The 22,602-nt window shown below is 47.0% G+C and overlaps 1 protein-coding gene across 6 annotated transcripts in view; it reads right to left on the bottom strand.

Annotated features, from left to right (window-relative positions):
* The window catches only part of LOC126530934 (uncharacterized), a 121,806-nt gene extending 109,580 nt beyond the window's left edge, over nucleotides 1-12,226 (bottom strand). For all 6 annotated transcript variants that reach the window (XR_011894775.1, XR_008612571.2, XR_011894774.1 and 3 more), the window contains exon 1: nucleotides 11,930-12,226. Coding sequence is in view for 1 of the 6 variants with exons in the window: in XM_050178263.3 (XP_050034220.3) it covers nucleotides 11,930-12,053 (124 nt within the window). In the remaining 5 variants the exon portion in view is untranslated. The remainder of the gene's footprint in view (nucleotides 1-11,929) is intronic.
* Between the last annotated feature and the right edge of the window lie 10,376 nt (nucleotides 12,227-22,602).

Raw genomic sequence — 22,602 nt, 5'->3', positions numbered from 1 at the left:
GCCCAATGCTCTGCCTATTAGGCCATGATCACACGCATGCTTTTCTTGCGGCAAAGTCGCTCTGTCGGATTTCTGTCGCGCGCGCATTCTTACCTCGTGACAACTAGGGCTGTGATTTATCATCTTGCTCTTTCTTTCCTCTTTCCTCCCCTTCTTCTATCCCTCTCTGAAGACAGGCGTTGTGCCTCTTCAGGTGGCAGTTGCCAGCTTTCCCTTTCCTATTCAAGTGTATATGGGCTTTCAAGACAAATAATAATAATAATAATAATAATAATAATAATAATAATAATAATAATAATAGCGCTGTGAGAGGCTGTGTTACAATGCACTGCCTTTGGGATCGGCACATACCCTCGCTCCTTCCTCTATCCACTTTCCCTTGACCCTCCCTCTCCCCTGAAGACGCAGCGCCGTGCTCCGTCAAAGGTTGCAGAATTAAGCGTCATTCCGATGAATATTTGACGATTAAGCGACAACCTCCGATAGATCACTATATATTTCTTTTTCAGACAGATACGCACAAAATAGATCGAAAACACCGCCTAGCACCACAAAAATATTGTCACGTTGTGGTGACTGTCAAGAATACAGTAGGAAAACTGTGAATGGCGAAACTAAATTTTATTGGGTGAACTTGTGCCCGTAAAAGCAAGTGACAACGAAGCCACAACGAAAGCGGTGAACACAGTCGGCGATCGTAGGAAATCTGAGCAGCGGGTCAAGCGCGTCGGCTTTTATACATGAGCCATCGAACGTTCCAGAGAAATCGCCGGTGCCAGCGTGTCTTGCAGAAAGTAATACAAGGTTCGCGTCGCGCATACATGCAAATCAGATTACGTAAGGTTCGGTGACGACAGCGGATAGAACCATCGATTACATTCCAGAAACTTCAGATACACGTAGGCGCGTCCTGCGCTAAGCGACAACATTTGTTAGACGGTGAAACGTGGTCACCCGATGAAAGAGAAAGAAGTACGTTTCAATATCTTCCAGGCTAACTTTCTTTTCTGTATCGAAATATCCACTTTCACCTATTTAGTTCTGACGCTAAACTGTTGCAAGAAACAACGCGGTAGCACAGAAATTTGATTCTGCGTAGACGGGAGAATTGTTCGCGGTGTCGAAATCTTGCTGTTTGTGGAATGCGTTTCTATTTCAGAAAGAAATTGGAAAAACCGGCTTCGACAGTGCCTAAGCAACTATTAAAATCTATGAAACACCAGAGGGTTTTATGAAATGACTCGCTTCTTCTGCATTCTTCTATGAACTCATGGACAGCCTTCTCCCGTGAGGCCGAAATTATTTTCTTCTGCTAGCGAAAACAACAGAAGTAGAGCAACGGATAAGACGGGAGCGCGGAAGTTCCTTCGGTTTTCGTTGCAGTTCGTTGGCACGGAGGGTATTATCGACGGCATACTGGGACGCAGCCAAGGAATGCACGCTCCTCAGAGATGGAACGAGCCGCTTGCATCGAGACCGACAGTGCGCAGTTATTGATCGAAGCAATCAAGCAAACGGGGAGAAAAGGTGGAGGGTGGTATTTTCTCTACGCCCTCCCGTCATTTCTGCCTCCGGGCCAATCATCAGGCGTAATCTGGCGCTTGTGTACACAGTGTCGGCAAGGGGTGATGTCGGAGAAAGAGGTAGGGATAACGAAAGCACGGGGCCGGTATACAAGAGATAGGGATGAATACAGACAGGAGCAAACAAGGTTATGCTGTGTGACTCGCATTGTTCGTTCCCTTAGGACCATCCTGTCAAGCGGACAAAGGGTGCTTGCCTACATATGGGAATCGGATTGACGAGGCGGACAGCGCCCGGCGCGATATCAACATAGTGTAGACAGAATAGGTACTAAGACGGGAGCTCCTCTAATGAGACACGACTAGAGCACAGAGAACATGGATTTACTTCGGATTGCTATAGACTCCTCGTGCGAAAGATGTGTGCAGTGAATGCAACAAGACACTGCAGTGGTAAACGTATTAGACCTGCAGTGACTCAAAGGTGCTGCTCGCATTATTATGTCAACAAAGAAATACGATGGCCAAAGAGTATTCTTCTTCATTGGCCCTTGTAGCAGTCTGCTGTCCAGAAAAATGAAGCACCTAATAGGGAGTCGCATCCTGGGTCGGCCACTGGTGTAACAAATCACTGTTGCTGAAGAGACATTTTTCTACAGTGTAGATTCGACTTAGCTATTGGACCCAATGGCCGTAAGTGAGCAGATTACAGAAGCATCCTTAGTTATAGGGAGGACATTCAGGAGCAAGTTAGTTAGAGACGTTAATCCACCCGCCACTCATTTACCGTCTGATCCGCAGTTGCGGACAGTACATTTTGTTGGCAGCATCTATTCCCCGCGCTCCGTTTTCGAGTTCGCCACAGTAGTAGGAGATGTATTTATGCAAGATTGTGCCTTGTATCTCGGCAGCACCTACGCTGGCAACTTGTCTGTCTTTGACGAAGCGTTGCAAGTCAGCAGCTGGCGTATAGAATTATGACCTAGTTTCCTAGTGCTTGTCTTCCGAAGAACATTTTCACTGCTTCTTCCATAGCTCTGCTTGAATGCGGATGGCTATGAGGTGTGCAATATTTTCCCATTTTAGAAAATCTTGCATATTCGCGACTTGTATAAACTGTGGTCTATTTTCAGAGACTGTCGTTCCTGGCAAACTAAAGCAGCTGAATCTGTCATGCGAGCTCTTGGTTGCGGTCGCTGAAGTTGCCTGAAGTAGTGGCGAAACTTTTTTCCAATTTGCGTGCCTGTCCAAAAGAAGGAAAGTAATTTCACCTGCTATATAGGCTCGGCAAAGCCGAATTTAGTGCGGGACCATTTCTCGATTTTTACGGGCCGTTTACGTGCTGGGGGCTACAGGCATGGACCAATTGTCGATGCAGCTGTTGCAGAGAATTAAAATTGCCTCTATAATGTGGCCTCCATCTGACCTACAAACAGCAATCACGCTTTTGTCTGCAGTACCGAGGACCCTCATCGAGTATCATGCAGCAGTTGTAACCGCTGCATCCGAACTGCGACTGGCATGGGAACACATTTGTCTCGGTAGCCTAAGTAACGGGGCAGCGTAATTTGTTACCAAATAAAAAAAAAGGTCATCTTATCCTGTTCTCTGGCTGTGATGGTAATCATTGGTATAGACATTCGGTGTCAGGTCCTTTATTTTGCGTGCTGCCATTATGCCTTCACCCAAGCAGTTTAGTCAACTCGCGTCCTGTTGAGGAATGCACATCGTAATGGTCCAACCAAGTGCGGCGGTGGCCTGCTTAGTGTGTCCGAATGCAGTAGCTGCTTTCTTAGAGCAAACTGGAGCTTGTATTGGTAGCCTCCCAGGTAAAGCACCCAGTGTTGGGGGAGAGCTGTGCTCTTGGCAGGCGTTCGGCGGTCAGGTCTCACAAACCCCAGGAGTGAATGGTGCTCGGTAACCAAAGGGAATAAGAAAAGTTCAGCAGCATGTTCACTCCTGTCACACGTGAAAATGAAAGCCTGCTGCACACTTGGTAACGCGCCGTCTCGCATCGTCGCGTTGCTGCTTTCGCAGTTCGGCTTTCTCGGCTCGCTTTCCGTGCTTAGTGGAGGCTTCGCGCGCTCGTAAAGCGGAGTCCGACTCGCGCCAACAAAGTTTCTCTTCGAGTTTACGTTGCATCATTTAAGCAGAAGATTGAAACGTGTGCTGTTCTGTGTGCTGTATGGGTGATTTCAATGAATATATGCACTGTTCGCTTCACTTTGCTGAGCGCTTATAGCCTCAGCCTTACGGAGGAATAAGTCATTGTATGTTTTTGCTTACTTATGGAGGTATGAGTAATTGAGAAGGTCATAGTTTTTTTTTTGTACCACTTGGCTAGACGCCGCGCTTTTATACGTTGTATGCGTGATTCCAATGAATGTATTCACTGTACGTTTCACTCTGTTGAGTGCTTGTAGCCTCTGTATTACAAGAGTGAAGAGCCATTGCATTTTTTGCCTGCTTAGGTGAGGATAAGCCATTGCTAATGATGACAGTTCTTGTACCATTGGAGTGAACGACACTTTCTTTTTTTTCAAAGCTATCGGGCCATCGGGGGTGTGAGCCACTTATGAACTGCGTCTTAAAAACTAAGAAGAAATAGCAAAGACTACTAGCAGGGGCCCTCGTTCTAAATGAGAGTAATTGGCTCGGCTTTTGTCAATGTTTTTCAGAGAATCCCTGTAGACCAGTGAACGCTTCCTATTGTGTGGCAAATGACCGACTTCCTGCCATAAGGAAATGCATCACATTCCAACTTCAGTTCTATCGACGAATCACAATTCACTAGGCATCCTCGAGGTCCTTCAAACATTGTTTAGCTTTCTTTGTTGCAGCATCCTGTGCGCAATTGTACTGCCACCACGTGTTTTTTTTTTTACAAAAAACTAATGCAAAAGCAAAAGTGTATCGAGCATGTTCGGCGGAAATATTCAATAAAGTATTACCGTTGTAACGAAGCTGCGCAGCTCACTCACGTTCTGGGAATGCAACCAATTTATGGTCTGTATATATTACGAAGGGACAGACTAAGTTGATACGGTGTCCAAGATAATTTATAGATGACTTATTAAATTTATACTTATCCTACCCAAGTTTCATGCCACCACTCTTTGATCACTCCAACACTTTGTTTTTCAACGAGGGTCCATTATCTGCAACTTTTCAGACATGAAAATGGCATTAAGATAAACTTTAAATCGAGATAGGCAGCTATTATTATATAATCTTCGATCTGAAGAAAACTTGAGCGTAGAGAACGCCAAAAAGAAGCGTATTGCAGCAAAATAACCCTCAGTGCGAAGTGCTTAGGCGAGGCTACCGAGAGCCCTCGTCCAAGGGCTCCACTTCTTGCGCACCTCAAGTTCAGTGTATGAAAAGCACGCCACCACGTCGCGATGAAAATGTGTCTCCAATTTCTCGCAACAGGTATTTTTGAGTGGCGCAAGCAAAGACATCTAACCGTCTGAAGAAATATTACCGTGAGGCTTGCTCCTGCCCAAATGCGCGACAGGTGATATTATGCCAAGGGACATTAGTTGATGAAACTCTGGCGGTACCTGGATACATAGTAAGCCATAAAGAACTTCGTAACAGCATCGTTCTTCAGCCGGGTGTTGGCAGGAGATCTCTTTATTAGGTCCAGGCTTTTCGAAAAAAAATTGTCGTACCCATTGCAGCCCCTGCAGCTGCTGAGTACGGTGTCCTTGTTGGGGCTGTTTGCTTCGTTCGCTGTTGCCTACCAGTTGTGTGCCGCTCGTAGCACCATAACGTCAGTATTTTTCAGCACCAGCGGCAGGTAAGTACCAGCGAGGCTTGGTTATGCGCCTTTCTAGTACTAGCAGTTTGCAATCCGCGGATTCAACTCGCTGTCTCAAACAACGTTGAACCTCCCCTATCGCCGGTAAGCTTCTATACTATAGCACGACTACTTCGCACACGAATACTCCATGCTCGGCCAATGCCTGCGATGTTCGCAGATAAGCTCTCCTGATATGACACACACTAATGGCCTTGTGCCAACTTCTTGTCTACCGAAGTCTCCTAACGTGTGCAGTCGAGCTCGATTTGAAGGTTATCGTGCAAGCGTCGACAAGCCTAGCACTCCAGGCACCTGGCGGCCGGTTTTGGAACAGGAAAAATCATGATTTCGCACTCTTCTCTCCCTCCTTCGATGTTCCATACAACAACCATCACCCCGCGACAAACTCACCGCCCTTTCTCTCTATTCGAAGCTTTCCGTTTGTTGCGATAAAGTGTGGACGTGGTTACCTCGTATCTTCGCGGGCGATAACAAAATTGGTGGGAAAGATCTAGTAAAGCCAGTGCTTGGGACTTCTTGATTTTAACGACTTTGAAGTTGGAAAAAATATATCAACGCAGCATCGCCTCGTCATATCGCCTTTTGTCACCAATAAATTTCCGCAAAACATTTTTTCATAAGGGTATATAACTGCTGCAATGATCGATGCGATCCCAGACCACTTGTCACAAGGAAAATGCCATGACGACTTACGGCAGAGGAGCGCCAAGAAATTGTTTCATTGGGAAAGTTTATGTACTTGCGAGAGATATCCCGGCAGGTGAACCGTCCTCAGAAGACAGTAAACCGCATTCTTCGAGCGTTTCACCGGGAGAACCGCTTGGAAGGTGCCCCGCATCAAAGGAGGCCTAGAGGAACAACTGAGGAGGAAGACGCTCTGATAATAGCGACCGCCGTCAACGATCCATTCACGACAGCGAAGAAAATCAAAGAAGAACTTGGCCTTCGCCTAAGCCTTTCGTCCATCCGAAAGAGACTTAACGCTGCGGGTCTTAAAAGCCGCGTGGCTGCGAGAAAGCCACTTTTGACCAGCGAACATCGCAGGAAGCGTCTGGAATTTGCGCATCGGCACGAAACATGGAGCGCTGAGGACTGGCAACACGTCATGTTTAGTGACGAATCGACATTCACTACCTGCTGGGACCAGATACTCCGTGTTTGGAGAGTCGATGACTGCCGGTGAGATTTACTTTTCTTGCATATCATTTCGCACCTAACTTTCCACCTAACTTTCTGCTGCCCCCTGCTACGCTTTTCTTCTCTTAAGATCCAGCCCGTTACCCATCCCTTAATGACCATTGGTTGCCTTGCCTTCTCAATACCTGCCTTGCTCATGCCCATTTCTTCTTGATTTCGACTGAAATGTCCTGAACTCGTGTTTGTTGCAGAATAAGGGAGATATTGAAAAGTTGGTGTGGTGTCGTTTTTGAATTTACCGGAGTCAAAGACAGGGACATGACGTTTATTGAAGCAAACAGACATTGAGTAACCGCACAAGCATGTACCAAGCGTGGCTTTAGGACCGCCATACCATAGCAGAGTTTCAGTCGAAGTGCGAGTATGTGTGCAAACCTAAAATCTGTGTACGTCTCCAGCTAGAAAATATGCACGTCGCTGTGAAATTCTTGAATTGAATTGAATGTTTGATGTTTAATGGCGCAAGGGCCAGGTATGGCCAAAGAGGGCCAATCTAGTGTTAATGAGTTTGTAGTGGTCTAATGGGATCTGTGAAGCTAGTGTGACGTGACTGCAAAGGGGCCTAAAAGACGTTGCTGCACATGGCATAAGATCTACGCGTCATAAAATTATGGCAATGATTAATGACGTGTACTAAGAACACTAAAATGCGTTGGGAAAAATGATGCAATATATAAAATATGTGAGATGCTAAAATTGTCTAAGAGCACTACTGCCTCGCCAGAGCCCTTGAACCCAAGGGCCGAGAGGCATGTGCTATACGAAACAACTATCACAGCGCTATCCTCTGGAGAGAGGAGGCGCTACGAACGTATGGGGCTAATTACATGTAACACAACATCTTTCAGGAAACCTAGGACTGCGTTGGTATCAAAGAGCGGTTCTGCACCGAGTAACATAACAGGATGAAGGGGGATGTGCTGCCGGTATGCTAAGGGAAAATGTTTCTTTCATATTCGACTTCCCGACACTCCAGGAGGACGTGGAGGACGGTCAGCCTCTCCCCGCATCTACCATAGGTTGGAGGCTCATTTCCAGTGAGTAAAAAGTTATGCGTGCAAAATGTGTGTCCTATTCTTAGACGACAGAATAGGACATCTGTCCGGCGTGATTTTGATACAGGAGGCCAGAAACCTAATTGTGGCTTTGTTACATGCAGCTTATTATTTGTTTCCAGGTCCCACAAGCGTTGCCAGTAGTTTCGCAGTTTCCTTCTTAAGAAAGGCTTCAGGTCTGTGACAGGGACTGCAGCGGTAGAATTAACAGTGTGTGATGCAATTGATGTGGCAATCTGGTACGCTAGAACGTTACCCTGGATGCCCCTATGGCCAGGCACCCAGCATATAATCACAAGCTGGTTAGATACATATGCTTTACATAAGACGGAATAGAGTTCAATTATTACAGGATTTTTGTGCTTACAGAACGATATAAAAGACTTCACAACACTTAGGGAGTCCTTATATATAACTGATTTTTTTAGTATTGATTTCCTTGTATGCTTCACGGTCGACAATATTACGTAGGCCTCAGCCGTGAAGATACTAGTTTCCGGATGCAGTAAATCGGATTCTGAATAGGATGGACCGACGGCTGCATAGGACACCCCGTCGTGCGACTTTGATGCGTGTGTGTAGAATTCCGTGCAGCAATGTTTATGCTGGAGTTCCAGGAAATATATTGGGATTTCAATCTCTGGAGCGTGCTTTGTAACTTGCATGAAAGATATATCGCATTGTATCATCTGCCACTCCCAAGGAGGTAGCAGCTTAGCTGGAGGCAGTAGGCAATGTCTGAGGAGTGGGACACCCATTTAAGCGCTAAGCTCCCTCACACGCAGTGAAAAGGGCTGTCTTACAGTGGGACAATTGCGAAAGAGTGTAGCATCTGTTATATCGTTAGCGGTATTAAAACACGGATGTTGAGGATTAGAGCGAACATTTAGAAAATATGTTTGGCTGATGTATGTTCTCTGCAGATGGAGTGGCCACTCATTTGATTCTACATATAGACTTTCAATGGGACTTGTTCTGAAAGCGCTCGTGGCCAGTCGGATTCCTAGATGGTGAACCGGATCTAGCATCTTTAGCGCGCTCGGGGCGGCAGAATGATAGATCACGGCACCATAGTCCAATCGTGACCGAGTTAGGCTCTTGTGGAGATTCATCAAACATTTCCTGTCGCTGCCCCATGTTGTATGGGATAAAATTTTCAGTAAATTCATTGTTTTTAAGCATTTCACTTTGAGATACTTTATGTGTGGAATACATTACATAGTTTACAATCAAGTATGATGCCTAAGAACGTGTGCTCTTTCTTCACAGGGATTCGCTGGCCATACATTTCGATATTGGAATCTGCAATGAGCCCTCTCTTTCTTGTGAAAAGCACACAAGAACTTTTCTTCGGGTTCACTTTAAATCCGTTTTCGTCTCGCTCTGAAATTCTTCACCTCAGTATATCACGAGCTGCAAATACCTTAGCAGCTTTCGTTCAGTTTCCCATTATATAGTGGTAACTGCCCTGTGAGTGTTTTGGTTATTAAATTCGATGCATCAGTTTTATTGCAGCTATGACGATGAAAATGTCCGCGATGTCGCAGCAAGCGGGCATGTCTCGGTGAACGTCTGGGGTACAAGAACCTACGACGGTCTGGGTCCGCTCTTCCGCATCCCAGGGAGGGTCACGGCCGCAGTTTATGACGAGATCGTCGACACTGTTCTCCTTCCTTTCGCCGTGAATGGACCTTTCCCTGACGGGTGTTTTTATTTCCAACACGACGGCTGCCCTGTTCACACTGCATCCTCAGTGCAGGAAAATCTGAACAAGTCTGGAATTGCACAGCTCCTCTGGCCGCCAAAGAGCCCCGACCTGAACATAATCGAAAATGTTTGGGGTTTAATGAAGGCACGGTTGGCTCGCTCCACCTTGACGAACACTGACGCAGACACCTTGTGGGCAGCCATTGAGAGGGAGTGGAAGTTCCTCCGACAGGACCCAGAACTGGCAGAATCTCTGTTCGCTTCTATCCCGAAAAGGATAAAAGACGTGAAAGAATGGGCGCCGCGTTGAGGTATTAGGTCCGAGGTCAAAGGGTCAAGCCTGGGATAATGCATAAGAAGCATTAGTCTCTTTTGGAAGCCAATAAAGAAGGATTGAAATGAATTTGCGCCTAATGAACATTAATGGGTAAGCATCGATTACACGGCCATTTTCAAAGGCAGTTCGTTGCTTAGCCCTCTCCCTATACGATGCCACTGGCGTCGAAAATGAAATAATTTTTTACACAACCATCACTGAAATTCGCAGCCCCATTTAGGGACCATAGCAGCCTGAACAGATATCGAAACGCTTAGCGTTTATCGAAATTCAAACGCCTTAGTGACTCTGTCGTTCCTCATTTGTCTCTGATTTGTGACCCGCTGCTCCGGCTTGGCAGCTGCACACATTCTAAACACGATCGCATTGTCTGTTCTCGGCCTCAGCGACCAGCTTGCACAGGTGGATCCTTTCATCGGTGATGATTTCACTCGTCTTCGCACGTGTGTAACTACAGAGCTTTGAAGGGAACATCATAATTAGGAAATGTTTCTTATTTATGCATAAAATCTATCCATATCTAGTGCAGTTATTCAAATTATTATACTGCGTCCTTAACTGTTTTTTTAACCTAACGGAAAGACTTCAGTAATTACCGTGAACGCCCTCACATAGTCATCCCTTGGGCCTTAAATAGTTCATCAATTCCACACGCACACACACACACACCCACACCCACACACCCACACCCACACCCACACCCACACACGAAGAATTTCAGAACTTTATAGAACTCTTCAATGTATTACGAGGCATTCGCGAAAAGCAAAATCATTGCGCTGTCGTTGATTCCGAACTTCCGCAGACGTGTTACAGCAACTGCAGGCAAAGTTGAAACTGAGAATGTCAACCGCAAGGTTCATTCCTACGATTGCCGTTTGTCGTTTTTAGCCAACTGGAGCTCTTATCCTCTGGTCGCTCCTTGCAACAGTGATAATAAGATGAATCGTGCTGTAGTCAGAAAGACAAGAAAATTGTGATGCGCCGGGACAATCAGACAGTTCTCGACGACCGCACATAAAACATATTCATGTTTAAAATGTTTAGAACATACCCGGCTACAATATTTCGTCATAGTACAATTGGTGGCGTGAAAGCTAGGAAAAATAATAGAGATATCGAGCAGTTTATCCAAACTGGCTTTTTTACTTTCCGCGTGCTTCGTCGTTTTCCTTGGTTTCAGCCTTCGAAAAGAAAATAAAAAAAAGTTGAGGGAAGCCGCACATAACGGACACATCGCGGGCTTAAGCTAATGTTCTTGGTCACCCATTCTTCCTGGTTCAGCAGCAATGACGTTACATAGGCTAGATACAGCTTCGTAGCGTCCAATTTCAGATAATACCGAAGAATACGTCGTGCGCACTATGATCACTGCCTGTTCGCAGAACCAAAAAAAGAAACTGATAGCCCAGCAGGGAGTGACGGCTGCTGAAGGAACAGCAAAAAGAGTGAGGGAAGCTGGCCTGATACCTCCCTCGCCTCGACAGAGAATTCTGGGCCATGGCGCTGTTCATGTTCCCGGTCGACGCTCCCACGATAACTGCGACAACCTTCAAATCGCGCTCGACTGTACACGTGTCGAAATACGCGATTTGTAGACACCATCGTCCAGATATGGGCGCCGTGGCGGCTGTTCTCCCCAAAGGAGTTACCACGGTGGCTACGGAGATAAAGTTTGCGGCTTGATTCAGCTATTTATCTGATGGTGTCACGCTTGAAGCTTCCACACCTTCAGCCATACCTGTCCCGCGGCCTGTCCCATGCTTGCTCTCGTCGGCGACCCGTGATGCGATTCCAATTTTCGCAGAGATATTATTCAAGAATACGTCATCCGGGCAAATTTTAAGCGCTTTCAGCGAATACTGCTAGAGGCTCAGCTACATTCACTATTAGATGCCTCTTTGCGAGAAATTGCTTCTGTACGGTACCCCAACTCACTTGACACAATTCCATTCATGATGAATTTATTAATTTGTTCGACAAAATTGCGATTGTTTACTACGGGAAAATGCGCGATGACATAGGCTTAAATACAGTAACCCTTTAAATGATGGTTTTCTCGTTCATTTCATTGCGCTACACCGCTCATAATGGTGACCCAAAGTCTGTTTTACCTAGTCATAACTCCTTGGCTTCACAGGCGCTGAAGATGTTGCCGGAGGATGTTGCCGGTGCAAGCGCTTAGAGCAGTTACAAGAATAAGTGATCACACCTTAGAATAGTCTAGAAATAGCGTTTAGTTCGAAGAACGCTTCTGCGTTAATGTGGCAAGGCTTCCACTTACCCATGCCTTCGTCGAAGTTGAGAAGCATGCTGGAGGCCATCATGTTCACCGACATGGCCATCACTGGAGGTGTAGGGTCACTATTTTCCTTTACTGCGTGGAAATCTTTCCGGCCCGTCGCCATTGTAGGACTGTGGCATAGCCGCGGCAAGATGTACCTGCGGTCACGGCATAAGCACACGTATACGGGCAATGCCGATTGATAAGCGAAAAGGCCTTGTCACACGATGGCAAGGTGCATGTTGGTTGCGGGGAGGCGGGGATTACGACTGGAAGCGTCGGCGCTGCAATCGTTCTTGCGTGGAAAGCCCGTGACATTGCCCACATCACTTCGTTGCGTCGAGAGCATGAGGGGCAATTTATCTTGCGATTTCGGAAGTTTCTTATATTTTGGTTGATGTTAAACGTTGCCCCTTATCGCTGGATAGTACTAACAGCCGTATTAAAACGGAATCAAGATTGCCCGGGGCCTTTTATATCCCCTTTATTGCGCTTGTCATCGCGGAATATATGCAGTCAATGCAGAAATTTATTCTTGTTTTGGATTGACTCTTCGTTGAGAGTGCAGTGACAAGGCCTGGTCTTGAAAAAGTAAACTGGTCAGAGATTTCCTCCACAGTGTGGATGAGTTAAAGGTCTCTCCTCGGAATCTTGTTATCAGTAAGTCAGCTTGTGTTCAACCATTGTCAGCGTTTCAGATGCAACCGCATTGCAGTTGTTGATGGTGTCTGCTGTAGGGAAAAATATTTCATTTGTTTCATTGTTTTAACAGAAGATTAAACGAAGACGGCCTTGACTACAACATATTAGAAAAAGAAGGCAAATTAATGTAAATGTTAGCGCGCAAAGCAAAAATATGACAAGTGGTCGCGCGCTTTTATTTTTGTCTTGTTTTCTTGGTGCGTTTGCTAAGATAAAAACCAAATATTGCTGGAAGTTTTATTGTTTATATTATGGTGTTCTAGGGCGTATGCGAAGGCGACACGAGTACGCGGTACGGTACGCTTCTTATGCCGGAAATTAATAAAGGCGTGCGTCGATCCCGAAGGACTTGCATTGCATGCGAGATAAAACCGAACAAAGCCAAAAAAGATTTATCCGCCAGCGATGTTGCTGGTACGCGAAGTAGGTAAGATACTTGCAGCGTAATTTTGTGCAGATAATGGCGCCGCATTTCATGATACCCACACGGTCAAGGACAACAAACTGACTCAACCGAGCGATGCGTGCTCATGCTGTCTGTGAGAGAGAGAGAGAGAAAGAGAGAGAGAGAGAGTAAACATTTATTTTGAGAATCGGCGTGGAATAGTTCCTTCTTCACCCAGGGTCCCCGGTTCCCTTAGTCCAGAAAGCCGTTGGCAATCGCTGCTTCCCGTGCCTTACGCCGATCTTCCTGGTCTGAGGCTGCGGGCGAAGCCTCCCACCATTCTTCGCGGTGCTCTTCTGCTTCGTCCTTGTTTTACGTGGCCTCTTATTGGTTCTTGGATGGCGCGGACACTACACAACCGCGCGGCGGAGAGTGTCCGGCATTCCGCAGTAGCGACAGAAGTAGGGGAAGTGAGTGGGGTGTCACCTGTACATTATAATGCCGCGCATATACGTGTTGGTATGGAGGCGCTACAAGGTGATTCTTGCTGCTGAGTTTCCCTGCTCCCTGCTGAGTTTTGGGTGACGTAGTGCACATTCTCTTCTTTCCAGTTTCGGTACGATATTCAAATATTTCCTGGCAATGCCCTCGGGCGTCGTCACCATATGATTCCCTTCTGGTAGAAAGCCTTAGCTTCTGCGATCTCGGTCTGTGGCTTGCGCCGCTTCGTTTCCCGCCAGGAGTTCATGACCCGGAGTCGAGACGACGTAGGCCTCGGGAAGTTGCTTCTGGCTTGATATTTGGAAAGATTTTGAACGAGATCGTGGATATGCGACATTTCTGGAAGAATGCTGATTGGGAGTCGCTTAGTAAGATGGGGTTGTTGGCGTACGTCGATATTAGTAGCGCGATATCCATTTCTTCGGCTGTGTCGGGGCTTTGTGCTAGGATAGTAGCAGCGACATCTTTTTTCTCCTTGAGATATTGTGGTGGTGGTGCTTACTGCGTAAGCGGCGAGACTTCGGTATTTGCCTGCATCCGTATATCGTGTGTTGGGCTCCGCAGAGTATCTGTTGGGAAGAAATAATAATAATAATAATAATAATAATAATAATAATAATAATAATAATAATAATAATAATAATAATAATAATAATAATAATGATAACATACCAATAAGTCCCGAACATCTACGGCAGTATCCCTTCACATGTTCGAACCAACAAAGCGCGGTAGTTTACGACATATGCCACGCTATGCCACCTGCATGACTGGTTGCATTAGTCATACACCTCTTGTTTTTAATGTTCGGCTGCTTCACACTTGCAAATGGTAATTGCTACTTTGTACATGCATCAGCCGGGGCAGTTTGAATGTTGCTGCCAGAAGTTAACGATCATTGAGCTCCTGTAGAAGCTATCATGCTTGCTATTTCTGCGATAGTACGTACAGCAAAACCAGGCCGAATTTGGAGCGGAGGAGCTCTCTTGTGCTGTCAAGCACCTGGAGGACAAATATCAAAGGGCCTGAGAGAATGCAAGCTCAAGCGCTTAGAACATGTCTGAGTCTATGTTGAAGCACGATGCGCTTCAACAGCTGCAGGAATTGTCATCATCAGGGAACATCCCATCAGTACATATATCGTTAGAGACACTCTTAGAAATCATCTTCTTCACCTCTCCCGACTCTAGTCTGAACGCCTTGCTTCTCTCTCGGAAAGTAGATCAGAGGCAACTTTTTCGGGCTTTGTAGCTTCGTACCGATGCTCTCTTCCATCCGATTTCACGCCTTCAGCAAGATCACCTTGTCCTTTGTAGTGTCTCCGGCAGCCACAAGTGCGGCTTTCCATTCCAGGAGTTGGAAAGAAATCCGACTTGCCAACTTGTGCCCTGAATCAAGCCGCTCTACATCTACTGCATGATTAATATTTCAATCGAGTTCACATTTATACAGACGACTCTTCGACTCTATCCAGCTTTACTGGTACAGTGGTCATTCCGTCGATGTCATTCTGCAAGAAGTTCAAGATCAGCCACGCCACAACATCGACATGATCCGAACTTTCCGCCCTCCGTAGCTAGGCGTGCAGCAACAATTACCAAATCACTGGGCTATATTCTGTGATTCAAAGGCAGCCCTCTGGGCCGCAGCCTACATGAACAATTGGTAGCAGAGATACAATTACGCTACCATCAGGCTGTGGACGGAGGCCACGACATTGTATTTCAATTGCTACCCGGGCACTATCTGCAACGTTGCTGGCAATTAAAGTGCCGACAAAGCTGCCCGTGAGATACATGATGTATGTGAAAGCACCTCGATACCATTGTCGAGAACGGATGCAGCGCAGAACCTCAGTAGTCTTGCCCATATTATTACTGCAAGAAGATAGAACACTACCGGAGTTCACCAACCAGCGCCTATATATGCCATGGACCCGCAGATGACATTGCAACTTTTACCTGGTTATAACCGACAGAAACAAATGCCTCTGTGCCACTTGCGAGTAGGAGTTTCTTTCAAAAACGCCTATTCATTGCTAATTGGAATTGCGGACAGTCCCAATCGCAGCAGATGTGGTGTCGAAGAAACGACCAAACATCTCTTGTCTGACTGACCTACATATGAAGACGTGTGGAGTGCCCTTCGTAGAGCTTTGGAGTAGTTACACGACCGTCCTTTCGCAGAGGAGATCTTGGGCACGTGACCTCGTGCGTCTGCTATGTACAAGGACACAAACGCGCTGGTGCGTTTCGAGAAATGCACCAGCCTGCATGAGCGCCTGTGACTGACTCAGTGATGAACGCTTGTGTGCGTAACAGTGCAGACTGTGAACTTCTTTCTTCCTTCTCCTCTTTCAATCCCCTTTCCTCGTTCTCCAATGCAGGGTAGCCTACCGGGCTCAGCCTGGTTGACCTCTCTGCCCTTCCCTTATGACTTCTCTCTGTCTTTCATACAATGTATACAACCTTAAAAGCAACACAAAGAACCAGCGCAAACCAGCACAAAGGTCCGCGGCATGGTGCGAAGAAAAACGCATCACGTGCGACGAACAGATACTCGAGACACGATATAGAGCAGATACACGAGCAGATACTCTGACGCACTATCCGACTTGACACGTCATTCAGCCGTTGCTAGCAGGCGGCGCCAAGGTATGTCCTCGCACCCAATGTGTACATAAGTGAAAACCGCCGAGTGGCTGGGGAAAAGGCAGGCAAGTTATACTTGGTGCACGCGTGCACATTCACTGCAGATTACTGTTACGCACACAGGGCCTCTTCGATTATCCGTCCCTGACAGTCCCGAACTGCTCGAGACGCTGAATACGGAACGATATTGGCTGAAAACACCACCAAAGGCAGTCCGGGACTGTCAGGGGCGGATAATCGAAGAGGCCCTCTGCATCAGCTCGTTGGGAGAAGCGGCGCTACTATTTATTTCCTGACTACCACATACGTATTTCTTATAACAGCGTGGTCTTGACATGGGCTTGGACGTATAGTTATGTCATTATAAATGCCAAAAAGAGCGCATTGCTCTGTTAATACCGAGCGCGATCCTCTAAAGGATTAGCGCTGGCGCGGAGTACGCGATAGTACATGGCTGGTGCTCAACCACAAAAGGCACATGTAATTGCACCTTCGGCACACTCGTGCCTGCAGTCAAGTAAAGAAGGGCGGTGCCATGATATTATTTTTTCAAAGCTGCCTCTTGGCTTGGCGTGGCTTTTTTCGTTATGGCGCTAAGTGGTTCATACCTTAGAAGTATAAGAAAGCGAATTTGAAAATACTGAGGCGGAAGGAGGTCAGCAGGTCACTCTTTTGTATTTCTGAGTGATTGTCTTCGAACTCGCACAAAATAATAATTTATCGTACTCTTTCTATATATAGGGCACGCATGATGATGCTCTCAGGTCTACCAACTACAGAAAATGTTGCCCGACGAGATCGTAAAGATGGGATCTCGGGGCGTATACATCCGCCTCCCCTCCCCCTCCCCCCGCTTAAAAATATTAGAACACATACTATTACGGCGGCTATGCTGAGCGCGAGGTGTTTCGGCGGCACTGTAGAGGCCAACACTGTCCTTTTTTGACCATGTGCAGTCTTCTAGAACTTCTAAGGAATGACAGTAGTAGGAGCAGCAGAACGAGAGCGGGCTAAAACCAGCCGCAGTTATATTGGTAAATATCCGCTCCTATTCGTAGGGCACACTCGTAGGGGTTCATACTTTCTACAAAAGACCGCACATAGTACACAACTATGTGATGCCTAACAAAATACAATGCCGTGGCCTTTCTACACCGCTTGACGGTAGCCTAATCGTACCTCTGTTACCAGTTGCTCATGTGGGCTGCGGCGCAGGGCTGATAAGAGTGACTGCAGCGTTGCCTTTGAGTCACAGTATATAACCCATTGATTTGGTCACTGTTGGGGCACATAAAGCACTGCGCTGCGGAGTGCGCCAAGTTCAGACCCTGTCGATGTTGTGACGTGGCTGATCTTAAACCTCTGACAGAATGATGTCGACGACTAGTGGCAGAAACAGAACAGAAACAGATCGGATTAGTTCTACGCTATGGCGCCCCATTTTGCATTAAGAAGTCCTGTTATCGAGACGTTGGCCCCAGCCTCGGTCATCGCTTGTTCGACAAATACTGGCCACTGGATGACAGTGGCTGCGATGAAATCATCGTTGGAAGTCGAAGACATCGTCATTTGCAGTTTGAAGAAATCAAGACGGTGTTGTGTCCCAAAACGGCAATGCGCATTCTTTGGGTGCTCTCCACGGGGCAGCTCCTTCATCGGCACCCGCAGAGGCGGTGACGGGGCCCGACACCGACTGTAACGACAACGACTCCATAGAAGCGGCAATGACCGAGAAGGCAAGTATCATGACCATGACCGTCACGAAGAGCAATCAAGCAGTGTCGACGACTTTCGTGGAAGGAGCTTGAGCCCCTGGTTCTTGATTGCCTCGTTCTTGCTTTGAAGGTTGGACATCAGAGGTGGAGTCCAGCAAGGTGGTGTGACTATGGATGGGATTTTGCGAACAGTTTGACCGTTATGATTGGCCGACACGCAGTCGTCAGATTCTCTCGTATAGTTACGTAGGGAAAACGACTGTTATAAGAGTGGACACCTTTAGAGCGTGCTGGGCATGTGTATTCACACATGTAGTAAGCTCAGACATTTAAAATGCTCCTACTTGGAGTGTGCTCACACATATGGAGCCAGTTGTGTAAATATGTCAAAGAAACCCGTTTCTCGTTTCCTTCAGCCGCCCGACCTCATCCCTTCATCAACAGGCAACTGCCGGCGATAGATACGGACGACGGCGGGGTTCCGCTTAGGCAGCAGTACGACGCCCCGGTATAGCGCTGGTTAGCTACCATGTTCTAAGTGCCCCCCGGCGGCGTAGGCAAGCGACCTTCTGAGTGACGCCCGAGTCCGAACCACGAACCCCAAAACGAGATCACAACAAAGGTGACTCGCCTGTTGCCGATGGGAAAGCTTTTATCTCTGTTGCGTACCTCAATTAACTTTAGAAATTCACAGCTGCTTTTAAAGAAACTGATTATAAGCTCAGATATTATAGCGATAGTAATAATTTCGACGCTGACTTCAGTAGAAGCAAATTGAGAGCACGTTGTCCGAACACTCTACGACGTCGTCCTATAATCTAATAAATATGACAAAGAAGTATTCCTCTTTCCGTTTCTTGCATTCGTACTATAAGGCACAGTTCAAGAGAGATATTCCATGTGACTGTGTTAGTTATCTGGGTTTTGCTGATGCGCTCAAGAAATACCTTTTTGAAAACAGTACAAATATCTTGAGCAGTGGGCATGGTCGTCAAATATATGGCCTATGAAAAACGTTCGTCACTGGCTTTGGCTTTGGCTTTGTAGTCACGAAAGTGACGTGCAGAAAAAGGATTTAGATCCAGATTGCTCAAATGAGACAGAATCTCCAATAGGCCACGTGACCGGCGGGATGAAATGTACAACGTGACGGATTGTTCCACTACAATAGCAAATGCTTTGGTTTTGGTAGTACTGATTGAATACTCTCGGTATTCGTAGGCAAATGGAGCTATCAGCATAATCCCCACAGTCTCATCTGTCATGCCACGAAGAAAGTGGCACGATTAGCACAAGTACTAAGTGTAAATAACGTGTCATTATTTAGTATACTTGGCGGCACCTCCACGACACCAAAGCTGGAACACGGACTGGTCTGTGGGTTTGGGCTCACTGAGACCTGCGCATGCCAGGGGTGTATAAGACAGGCTGTGCGCTATCGCTAACGGTCAATCCTGTAATGAAACATGCCTTTGCACGCTACGGCCTTAGCGCTCCCAATTTACGGACGACCTTGGTTACAGCTCAATTTCCCCCGCTGCCCTTGGGTGCCCCGGAGATCCAGCACCACCTGTTTTATTATAATTTCAGGTGCTCTCCTGAGGTTGCTGGTTACATATGCCCTCCCGGATGAGTGAAATAATTCAATCCTCACCAGGTGACAGGGGTGGCTAATGTTATCGAATTACGGCAAGACGGATTGTGTAATTGAGACGAAATGCCCAGTATTAGACATTCTGTATCGTTCGACTTTCAAGCTCGTTGGACATTCTCGTTGCAAGTAGAGAAAAGGGAATTGCCCGAAAGGTGTCAGATAAGGAGGTAAACAAATTTCGCAGTTTTGACTGAATGGCCGAGGTATTGAAAGCGATGGCAAAGTCACGAACGCTCGATCAAAAAACGCACGAGCTGCTGTTTTCTGCGTAGTGCGGAATTGGCGGGAGGCACTTAGTTCTGTCATGGCTGGTCGCTCTAATTAAGCTAAAAGCCTAATGAAGAAAAAGAGAAATAAGCATACCCTACTACCATTGTTAATTATTAATGTTGCACGTGGTCTACACAGCGTCCGCCCAGAATGTAAATAAGCACTGAAGAGAATGCTAGGTGTGACTCTATGATTGGTATTGTATTGATGCCCTTTCTACTACAACGGCTTGCGTTCTTTGTTACAATGTTTGTCGCTGGCGGTATACGTAAAAGACCCACAGTGAAAGCCACAGACTTCGGGCTATCCTTGTTTCACGCTCGCTCGATCAAAACATCGGCCAAGCTCGGATCCTCAAAGGTGCAAAAGAAAGATGGCAGGGGGTACCTATATCTGATTTCTCTTGCCTGCCTAGATGTGTGAGCCAGCCACCCTTGGCAGAATTCGGCGACCGCAGAAAATTCGTGGTAGCTCAAGTGGGCATGCTTTCTTGCGTTCGACCGACAAGCCTGTGCGCTGCAGTTTTTTTTTTGTTTTTTTTTGTTTTTTTTTTAATAGAAGAAGGTGCAGGATTCAGCCTGAATAACACCGTTTTAAAATGCTAGCGCATGCTGCAGCTCCCGTTTTCATGCTAAAAACACGCGCTGCGTTTCGTAGCGGCGTCACGGAGAGGGAAATCTGAAAGGGAAAACCTGGAAAAGAACACCTCTAAGATTTGGACAAAATGTAGGCATAAAGCAGCAGGAAGTCGGAACACGTTCCGGGACAGTGCATGGCGCACCAAAATAGTTTCAGCTTGCTTATATTGCCATCAAACTGTTTAACATGCTTTAACCCCCTAAACACACACTGCCTGGTCGAGATATTATCTGCCCCTCAATTAATCTAAGAACATCTCAAACGGCTGCTCCCTCAACCTTCGTCTTTCACTGCTAAGTTTTTCTTAAATTTGACTGAAGAACACGAGTTTCGCGATGGTATAAGTGCATACTGACCAACGATTCTCGACCGCACAAGGGTGTGCGCGCAAATGTCAAGCGTGAACCCGCCATGGTTGCTCAGTGGCTATGGTGTTGGGCTGCTGAGCACGAGGTCGCGGGATCGAATCCCGGCCGCGGCAGCCGCATTTCAATGGGGGCGAAATGCGAAAACACCCGTGTACTTAGATTTAGGTGCACGTTAAAGAACCCCAGGTGGTCGAAATTTCCGGAGTCCTCCACTATGGCGTGACTCATAATGAGAAAGTGGTTTTGGCACGTAAAACCCCATAATTAACATGTCAAGCGTCAGTAGTGCTCGGAGTAATGCACGTACGCATTATTGCGGGACTTCATAGTGAGCCCTATCGCTTGACCTTGAATAAATAAAATTTAATTACGGGGTTTTACGTGCCAAAACCACCATCTGGTTATGAGGCCCGAAGTAGTGAGGGACGCCGGATTATTTTGGGCCACCAGGTTTTCTTTAAAGTGCATCTAGATCTAAGTACACGGGTATTTTTGCATTCCAACCCCATCGAAACGCGGCCGCCGTGGCCGGGATTTGAACCCGCGACCTCGTGCTTAGCAGCCCAACACCATAGCTACTAAGCAACCTCGGGAGGTCCCTTGAATGACTTCACACTTGGTATTGTAGAACTGGGCGAAGCATACATGTGCAGTACACACGTGACACAAAGTATTGCGCGCCAAGGTGAAATAGTGAGACATTTTTACGGCAAACCTCTGACATTTCGCGCGCGCGAGAGAAACAACTTTATTGAAATTATGATTGAGCTTGGTTACTGCAGGTGGAGCCCCTCTTCCAGGGCCCCACTGGCTATTGCGGCTCGCCGGGCCTGGTCGAGGGCCATTAGTTGGCTTCCCATGTACCCTTCGGAGAGTCACGCCTTCCACGACCAATTGCTGTGTGTGTCGTTAAGTAGCGGCGAGGAAGCATCAGCCGAGGAAACAGGCAGAGGAAACCGCTATAGTCCTGCCTGATCAGGCTAAAATATCACCTGCAGTTAAATGGCAAAGCGAGTACAAGCACGCCTGTTATATCACTGGAAACAACATAGGCCAACCTACGCAACCGGGACAATATAATTTTCCGAGACTCTCAATGTATGTTCCGGACATTTCAGGAGAGTGCTCTTGCTGAAAACTCTTCGCAAGCTGTTTGGAAGATGCACGTACGTAACTGACGCTAATATCAACAAATTTATTCAAACTGGGACGTGTCCCGGAAATCCCATCACTAGTCACGACCATAAGCGCTGATGCGGGACAAAATAAACACAGCGTTCCCGCCCACGCCCTTGCGTTTCGGCGCGACGCAACAGGCCTCATCTCTGCGTTTTTGTTCACGTTGCTATAAATACAACTACTCAGACATTGGTTTACACATCCATTTACGCACACTATTTTACAGTATACTGCGCAGCAGGAACAGCGGCCTGGCCGATACCAGGTGTCTCATAACGCTAACGCGGTGAGGAGCGTTGCCAGTGGCGTTGCAAGTGTCGCACCGCGGTGGTCAAGACACGAGGCCGACGGGAAACCATCGTCGTTAGTCAGCGCCCAGGGATAAATTCCGTTCCGCTCAGAGCAGTGAATGCACACACCACCCCGAAATGAACGCCATTGTACTTACAGTGGCGTGAGCAAAACGCTGATGTTAGCAGCTGAAGGCAGATCGCTATACCTTGGCAGGCTGCCATTGCGGCGATCGAGAGTAGCGATGACGAGTGCGACGAACGCACTCCGAGCTGAGCATGCGCCGTACAGCACCAAAGCATGACAATGGCGCTGCTG

Source organism: Dermacentor andersoni, chromosome 5, assembly GCF_023375885.2.
Source record: "Dermacentor andersoni chromosome 5, qqDerAnde1_hic_scaffold, whole genome shotgun sequence".
In the NCBI taxonomy this organism is placed as follows: domain Eukaryota; kingdom Metazoa; phylum Arthropoda; class Arachnida; order Ixodida; family Ixodidae; genus Dermacentor; species Dermacentor andersoni.
Note: the sequence above shows the minus strand (reverse complement) of the source record. Positions and strands in the feature narration are given on the sequence as shown.